Below are 9,243 nucleotides of genomic sequence, written 5' to 3'. Positions count from 1 at the left end.
CCAACGGTTTTGCAAGAAGGTGATTTGGTCAGAATCACGCTCGAAAGCCAGATTTTTACCCAATTTAAGAGGCTGGGTGTACCCCAGGAGGGCTCCAGAACCCACAGGGCTGACTCACGGCCCCAGAGAAATAGATAATAATTATCTGCCACAGCTGTATTCAAAGCCGGATCCTTGGAGTTAGTAGAACAGTGCCTTACTTTTTTTTTTTTAATTCAATTATTACCGATAACTATTCCTGTAAAAAATAGGACAACACCCATTTTGTTTAATTCGTTTTTTCTTACAAAACACCAATATCTGTTACTAGCTTATATTTTTCAACACCTATGAATATCTTCTAAATGTTAATTTATTATTTTTAAGTTTGTTAGTTTACAAATACTAAATAAAATAATGATTATAGCTGTTAATTTCTGTTGGTTAAACCAAATTTATTCAATACATAAAAGCTACTTACTTTTTTTTTACTTTTGGGTCAGTTCTGGTTTCAATCATTATTTTGAAGAGTCTCGAAATTCTGTGATGGTTTTTTTATTTTCTGAAGTTTGATAAATATGATTGAATGGAATTTTCTATTGAATTATATTCTAGGAACTTTATAATTGTGATAAATAAATTATTTATAGAATATCAAGGAAATAAAGAGAGATTATTTTTTATTATTACAGATTATAGTTTAAATGTTGATGATATTTTCTTTTCTTTCAATTAATACTTTGAAGAGCTCTTCTCGAAATTCTCTGACATGTTTTCGTATTTTCTAAAGTTCGATAAATATGATTGAATGAGATTTTTAAACACTACTTCTTGCAAGTCAATTCTGTGTACTTTATGATTGTTAAAATTTGATTATTTGTAGAATAGCAATGGAAAAAGATAAAAAAAAAAAAAATTTTACATAACAGACTATTGTTTGAATAAGGATTATATTTTATTTGAGACTACAATTCTCGAAGGATATTTGCCAAGGATTTCTTTCAACTTGGTGGACACAAATCTATTCCTTTTCAGTAGTAAATACGTCTTTGATAAGGCGTATAACGTGTTTGATATGCCAGCTTTTATAAACAAGACAAGGAATGTGACGTCGCAAAATGGCGACATAGGAGAAGTGTTGTTATTAGTGTAGTTGAATTAATATGGTTATAGTGAATTGTAGAGTGGTGTTTTTTAATAATTTTACCAATTTCTAAGTGTCCTTACACTATCCTGAGTTTCGGAAGGTGATTTTTACATTTATACAGTTAAAATATCAATAATATGACAATCATGGCACAGAAAGTGGATTTCAAGCAACATTTGATAAGGACAAGAAGAGATACCAACAAGGAATCTATACATTCTGGACATTTTATGATCTCTGATTTTGAAGCAGAAGCTCAGGATGATGAAGATGAACTTGCAGTACCTGTACCTGAAGTCAGTGAGCCAAAAGCTGTGATACCATGCCATAGGCTCTTATCACAAAGTAGAGTAGTCAGTGAAAAGAAGTTTCCTCCAAATCAACTTTCAATAGAAACTTCATTAACTAAACTTTTCCAATGCATGTCAATAGCTTACAGGTAAGTTTCTGTCAAAACAAACTAATGATATTCAGGTTTAATAATTTTTAAATTAACTGCACATATTAATTTTCCAGTTAATATATTCCCTCATCAATTACGTCCATTTTAACTACCTTGTTTTAAGTTAAAATGTAGTTTTATACATTAATTTCATTACTGAACATATCAAACATGATATATATTTTTCTTGACAGTGTCATAATAATCTAATTTCTTAAAATGTTGTCTATAACATACAAGTAATAAATAGTGACCGATTGCAACAATTGATTCTGATTAACCTGTAATTCTATGCTTAGTTATAAATAGAATAGTTAGCAAAAAAATCGCTTCATAGATATCTACTGATTTCTTGCAGTACCTTTATTGAACAAACTTAAATTAATAAAATTCCTGCTTTACATGATTAAAAACTAATTTACTTGTTTTCAACTTAAAAAATACTTGGCCTGTTCCAATACTTTTCATGTCTTCTCAAGTTACTTGACCTTACATAATAAATAAACTATAAAATTAATTTTATGTCACATATTTTAATTGACACGAACAATGTTTTAAATAACATTATTTATTATATTACTAATTAATTGTCAATTATAAGTAATTAATAGCAGAAAGTGATAATTATTATTTATGAGAATTACATTCCCAAGTCATATAAAGTTGTTTATCTATGCTGATTATATAACATTGACCTATCACTTAAGGCACAACAAATTTTGCAATGAAAATCTATTATACACCATATTTCCTTGAATTTTTTCTATGATCATATTTTTATTTCTATCATTCATGTTGTATTTCTTACTTTAAACACTATTTTGCATATTCGAATTAAATTTCATACAGGAAATAAAATTTAGTAGTCTCCTTTATTAACAAAAATATCGCATAATGATAGAGGTTTTTATAAATAGAAAGTTGAGTAAGTTTCGTGTTTGATTTGCTTATTAATAGACCATAGAAGGTTGAAAAAGAATAAGGAATGTGATGATTTGCAAATTTTATCATTGCATTTTGGTGAAAAGTGCTCAAATATGCTTATTCATATCTTAAAAAAAAAAAATTGTGCAGTACTCCTTTTTCATTTATATGAAACAGTTGAACCTTGAACTTCCCAGACATATTGAACCTACATAATTCCAAAATCTCTATATACTGGTTTTTATCAGGAACCTTGAATTATTATTAGAAAAATTTGTATATATTGCATAAAATTTTTCTCATCAAACAATAATTTTCACATTTGTAAAATTTAATACGCATGTTTGTATATTTGTAATTATAAAAATGGGAAAAGAAGGTTCTATCTGCACATTTATATAATTACTATATTTCTTCTTTAAAAATAATTATAAATATTTTATATGTAGAACATGTACATTTAAGTACATATTTTGTGTAATTTTGAAAGATGATTGAAGTCCATGTGTCTTTGAATGTCAATTTTTTTCCCCTAAAAAAAATCCTCCAATCCTATAAATTTGAGCTATTTCTTTTTTAAATTTTTTGTTTTGAATTTAAGAGCTACCTTTTACTTCCATTATTTTCTTTATTGTTTTATTTTTTTTTTTTTCATGTGGTTGACATTTAGGGCCAATTTTTTTCCGTCTTCTGAACAGCCTTATTATTGATTCTATCTCTATTCCTGTTCTTATTTTTAAAAAAATTACGATTCCCCATTTTTGAACATTTATGGCCAAGTTATAGATAATTGTTACAAGACTACTCGTTCACTAGCCTAGAACATGACAATGAATGCAATAAAAGAGTGAAATGTAATTTTTTAAAAGATTAGTATGACAGTACTATAGTCATAAAATCAATAATAAGACAGTTCTGAAAATGGGGAAGTGGGTAGAAATAGCCCCAAATGTCAGCCATGTAAGGAAATAAATTTGTGCAGGAGGGTGGAGAAATAAATAAAACAATAAAGAAAATAATCAATGGAAAGGTCCCTCTTTAATTCAAAATTCAACATAAAACCTAAAATGTTTCTGCTCTTCTTATATGCAATGATTGGCTATATGGAATCAAAACTCCATGATACTAAATCATATTTATAAGCAGAGATAGGCAAAAATTAGCTATAGTTAAAAATAATAGAAAAAATTGCCATGGATACGACGCTTATTCATGAATGAATCATTGATAAATAAACATCTTATCCTAGACAATTTTAGCAATTAGTTTCAACTATAGCTAATTTTTGCCCAACTCTGTTCATAAGCCATATATCAAAGATTAATGATAATAATTTTTAAAAATTCAAGATCCAACATTGTAGTATGTTTAAAAAATATGTTTAAGCTCAGCTAGTGTATTTACTCTCAAAGTAATTAATTTTTTGTTTAATTTATCTTCTCAGTTACGAGCTAAACAAATAATTTTAAGCATTTTTTGTTTTGAATATTAAATAGTAATGTTAAACTACAAAGTTATAGATGGTTTAATAAGATGAGGAAATGAAAAATAAAATCTTAAATATTTCAATTACTAATCAAGAAACTAATTGCTAAAAATTTAACTCTTTTAGGGGACTCAATTTAAGTTTTTTGTCAAAAGGAGTTGGCATCTCATGTATTCTGACCATCTTTTTGAGGAAATAGTCAGATCATGCCAGTATTGCATTGCCTATTTTTTCTCTCCATAGCTGTATATCATTCTAATTTTATATTATTTTTTTCAGGCAGAAACTTACCTCCCCCAAGTGGAACAGATTCAAAGGAGTTCGTTTAAGGTGGAAAGATAAAATAAGACTCAACAATGTTATATGGAGATGTTGGCATATGCAATGTAAGTAAATACTAAACAATAAATTTAAAATAGTATCAATAACGGTTGGCTGTGTATTATAAATCCAGAATGTATTAGCAAGGTTAGTAAAATCTGCTAAGTTAGTCTACTCACTTATTTCACTAAGAATAAATGGAATTTTCACACCACATCCAATCATGTTAAATTCAGTCAATTAGGATTTATTTATCACCATACCTGTACAGTATGGGCAATAGGCAATACAGGTGTTCAAAGCAGTGGATTACAACCCATTCCTGCATTCAATTGCATAGTTTTTTATAGCTGTGCACACAGTCTGATCTACAAAGTATCAGAAGAGGATACCTCTTCTGCCCTGTCTGGAGGCCTTGTTGGTGCAGTTTCTTGTCTCCTACTCAATGAGAAGTAAGCCAAGCCCACAGCTAACTTCCACCTGTGCACAAAGGTCTTGTAGTTAATTATTTAATTAATTAACTATAATTAATTAACTAGAATTAATTGAACAGTCAATTAAGATAAAAAATCAGTACTTTTAGTCATTCCAGCCCAATCATGGAAATATCTGATCTGTTGGGATTATGCCAGCAATGGAACTACTAATGACACTATTTAAAAACTTATTTTACTTTACAAAAACTCTTATTATGCAGTCATCAAGGAAAGTTTTATTATTGGGAACCATTCACCAAGTTCCAGAACTAATCTGTGTCTTGTCTTACTTGCTTCTTCATCTATCTTCTATTAGTGCTCTGCACTCTCTTGATTACAATTCATCCTTCCAGGCTGTCTTGAAATCAGGAGGATACTCCTATCTTCTAAATAGTTTGTGGCTTTATAGCTATCACCACCATACCATCTACATGTTTCTAGCTTTACTATACTGGGCCTACCTTTGGACAATATGTGTGGTGGAAGTATCGGGGTGTTACACATGATTGTGTGATGAATGTATATCCGATGAAGGTGTTTTTGGGGATCATGTTCTATCATTAGGCTGAAATAAGCTACTCCCTTAGCTTTAATTCTATTCTAGGATATTTGGCCTTTCTTATTCAAAAGTTTCTCACACTTCTTACCTTCTGCTTGGACTTTTTGTTTGACACTTATCCTGCCCTTATATTAAGAGTATATAAAACATTTTGTTCTGTAAGCTAGTCGTCCAACAGGCTTCTACACACAACCGAGCTTTGTTAACTTAGCAGCTTGTTCATTGCCCTGCACATGGCCTGGTATCCAATGCAGGCTTATAATCCTTTCTCTTTTCCCATAGCTTTCATGTTCCTACATTTTTCTTCAATAGGTGATTCTGCAATCCCTAGTGTCGATAATTTCTTTATAACAGCTTGGAAATCACTGAAGGTTATGGTGTTTTCATTTCTTTAACTTTTGGCTTCTATTACAAGGTAAATAGCCTGCATTTCGCCATCATAATTGTCATATTCAGCTTCAATGGGTATCAATGGTACAGATACAAACAGCATTATCCCCTCTAATTGAGCATGGCTTCCATCTTCTCAGTGGAATTCCCCTCCAATATTCTTGAAATTCCACTTCTCTTGGAGAGCCTGGATCCTGGTAGCCATCAGCATCCTTCTACCTGTGAGATAACAGCTCTTAGTGGTGGATTAACCTCAACAACTCAAGTTCTTTTCCAATCTCACTTCCCCTGAATTTGAGATCTAATGTCTTTACTTTTCTTTCTACCTATTCCTAGAGATTTCCAGAATCCTTGCCACTCAAATCAGTCTCACAGGGGCTTCTGCAACGTTGCTCCGTGCCACCCCCCTGACACCCATCCTACATCTACACGCAATACCCAGACCCAACCCAAAATCATCCTTAGATAGAACCTCGAGAGAAACTAGAGTTCTACCAGTTCTGCGCACCTTCTCCGCCCCAAGACAGTACGGAACTCCCTCTGTATTTTCAATTACCCATCTTCAAATCAAGAATTCTCTCTGTTGTATTTATATGAAAATGCTAAGGTGTAGTATGTCAATACTCTCAACTCTCTATTGCACTCCTCAATTAAAGTTTTCTGTATGTTTTAGTTATCAACAAACAAAGTACTTTAGTGTGCCAATTTGCTTCTCCTCTGGATGTCGATACTCATAATAAACCAGAGGTAATATTGAAAGATAAATTTTTCGATTCCGTTATTTCATTATATCCTATAATCCATATTAATTTTTTTAAATTTTCAGGCTATCGTTCTAGAAGGAAAATATTGGAAAAGAAAATTGAATGCTGTTACTGCAGAATACAAAAAATGGCGAATGTTTACTCACAATCAAATTTTAGGAAGGCCAGAAAAATATGGCCACGATTTAGTACGTGTCTTGTAATAGAATTTTTATTGCATCAAAAATATTATATAAGTGCTGAATAAGAATATTTATTGATTTGATTTTATTAGTTAGTGGAATTCGAAAATTCCGAGTGGCAGACTCAGATATCAGATAGCCAAATGATGGTCGATGAAGATTACATGAATCTGATGAGTGATACTCTTTTCTCTACAATCACTGGAAGTGTGCCATTTCCTTTTCCAGATACCAGAGAGATAGGTAATTATTTGTTTTATTTTTATATGTATTATTATTCCTGTTGGTAATTATTGTGGGAGTGGGATAGCTCAGTTTAATCAGGCTGTTGCAGATCATTATTTATTGTGTTACTATAGCCATAAGCCCTCCTCCAGAGCCTGAGGGCAACAGAAAAAAAGGTTAATCTTCTCAGTGGCCATCTTCCGCTTTCTCTTAATTCCTTCTGATCTATCCGGAAATGGTTCTTCTTATACCGGATGCTAGTTGGGAGGATTATTGTAATGGAAATCACAAATTAATCGAAAATTTGATAGTCCATTAGCGATTGTCTTAATTAATAAAAACAAAAATTTTTTATATTACTATTTTGATAAAAGATCTCAACAGATGGTATGTGGGATGTTTAAGTTTCAGATAGAGAAAAAATTAAAAATAGAAGATATTGGGATTGTTGCCACCTCCATGTGTCAAAAATCTATCCTGCTTTGCTTAAATAAAAGGACACATTAAAAAAAAAAATTTTTTTTATTTTATATTTGACAGATTCCTTAGATTGCTCCGTAGACTGCGATTGCTTTTGACTACTCTAGTTGCTTTGGGATAGTCTATAGCAGTGGTTCCCAAATTTCTCAGTGATAAGGCACTGTGCTACTAACTCCAAGGACCCGGGTTTGAATCCGACTGTGGCAGATAATTATTTTCTTTTTCATTGTAGCCATGAGTCACCCTGTGAGTTTGGGAGCCCTCCACTGTCCATCCAGCCTCTATAAAGTTGGTATCCTTAATTGGGGAAAAACCGAGCTGTTGAGCATAATCTTGACCAAATCACCTCCTTGTAAAACAGTATTTCCTTACAAAATATTGACCCCTGACCCTTCATGGATGGTAGTGGTCCTAACAGATCTTAATTTTTTTATACAGTGTGTATAAAGTTATGTAAGCCACAGGCATGACATCACTACTCGTACGATCTACAAGGACCAAAGAATATGTAGAAGAAGGGTCCATTCCTTTCATGCAGTTAAGAATCATAACAAAATGACCGCTCAGTGGATCTCAGATTAACTGTGACCTTTAAAGGTTTACCAAGTTGTAGTTTCGGCCATAAATAAGTCATTTTAATATGAATATGAAAATATCAATAACCTTATTGCGCAATAGTTCTTCCTCCATTTTGTGTCATTTTATTACTTGTGTAGTAATACTTCTAGTACAAAATGTTGTATCTGGGAAATCCAGTGTCTAGCTTTTATAAACAAATAATTTTATAGTAAAAATTAGTGTATGAAAAGAATAAACAAAGATAATGTATAATAATACAAGAAGAAAAATTAAATAAGAAAAAAACAGCAGTACTTACAAATAAGGTCGCAAGGGATCTTATAGATCCAATATTATATTTCGGAACACAGATTGCAAGCCAAAGGCATGATATCTCTACTGAATCTTTAGAGATCTCCAAGAACCAGTGAATATGTAGAGAGAGGTTTAGCTGTTTCAAAATTAAGGGGTAAAACCTGCCAGTCATCATCGCCTGTATTTTATTCATATATATCCATTATTTAATAATAAAGCATATAAAAATAAATACAGAAAAAGAAAGGGAAAAAATAAATTAAAAAAAAAAAACATATTAGATATTTTTCCTAATATTTCCCAAAGCCACTGAAAAATTTTGAGATATACTCTGTTTATTTAACCTTCTGACGTAAAAAGCACTATCTTCAAAGACTGTGTTATTGACTGAGTTATTGTCAGTCATTCATCAAACTTTTGGCATCTGGGTGGATCTTCCTTAGTTATCAAGTAGAGGTGTGTAAGCCTTGTGTGCCCTATTCTCAACCATGTTAATACAATTTCCTCTCTGAGGTTGCTGCGACTGGAGCTGCTCCATGCTTTAACTTTTCTCTTTATCTCCTTAAATTTATTTGGTGGGCTGTTGCTCCACAGTGCCTGCCACTCTTGTAGAGGGAGAATCCTCTCCTCCTTTATAGTTTAAAATCATAACAAAATGACCACTCGTTGAATCTCCCAATTCAAATATGACCTTTGCAGTGTTAAAAAGTTTTAGTTTCAGTTCTCATTAAGTCATTTTCATTTTTTAAATATTTCATCAAAAATATTTATTTATATTTTGTGAAATTTTATTGTATATTTCAATATTTAATTAAAATTAAAATTACTATTGCTTTTTATTCAATATCAACTTTTTATTTTATCATAGCAAGAGGAGCAAACCTGGCTGACTTCATACAACCGAGCTTAGTCCAGCTTCAGCCAAGTTTAGATGAGTACATGGACATAGAACCTCTTCATGGTAATTCCAGTATTTTCTTCTAATATGATAATCA

At 31.4% G+C, this 9,243-nt stretch overlaps 1 protein-coding gene across 1 annotated transcript in view; it reads left to right on the top strand.

Moving 5' to 3' along the window:
- Positions 1-984: 984 nt before the first annotated feature.
- The window catches only part of Mondo (MLX interacting protein mondo), a gene marked incomplete in the record, with an annotated part of 32,327 nt that continues 24,068 nt past the window's right edge, over positions 985-9,243 (top strand). Inside the window, 6 exon segments of the mRNA XM_067044748.1 lie at positions 985-1,565; positions 4,258-4,364; positions 6,398-6,471; positions 6,551-6,676; positions 6,763-6,913; positions 9,117-9,209. Coding sequence (XP_066900849.1) covers positions 1,264-1,565; positions 4,258-4,364; positions 6,398-6,471; positions 6,551-6,676; positions 6,763-6,913; positions 9,117-9,209 — 853 coding nt within the window.

This window comes from Halyomorpha halys, unplaced genomic scaffold (genome assembly GCF_000696795.3).
Source record: "Halyomorpha halys isolate HHAL.00 unplaced genomic scaffold, Hhal_1.1 Scaffold2548.1, whole genome shotgun sequence".
Classification (NCBI taxonomy): Eukaryota; Metazoa; Arthropoda; class Insecta; order Hemiptera; family Pentatomidae; genus Halyomorpha; species Halyomorpha halys.
The sequence above is the reverse complement of the archived record's forward strand: the minus strand, read 5'-3'. Positions and strand labels throughout refer to the sequence as shown.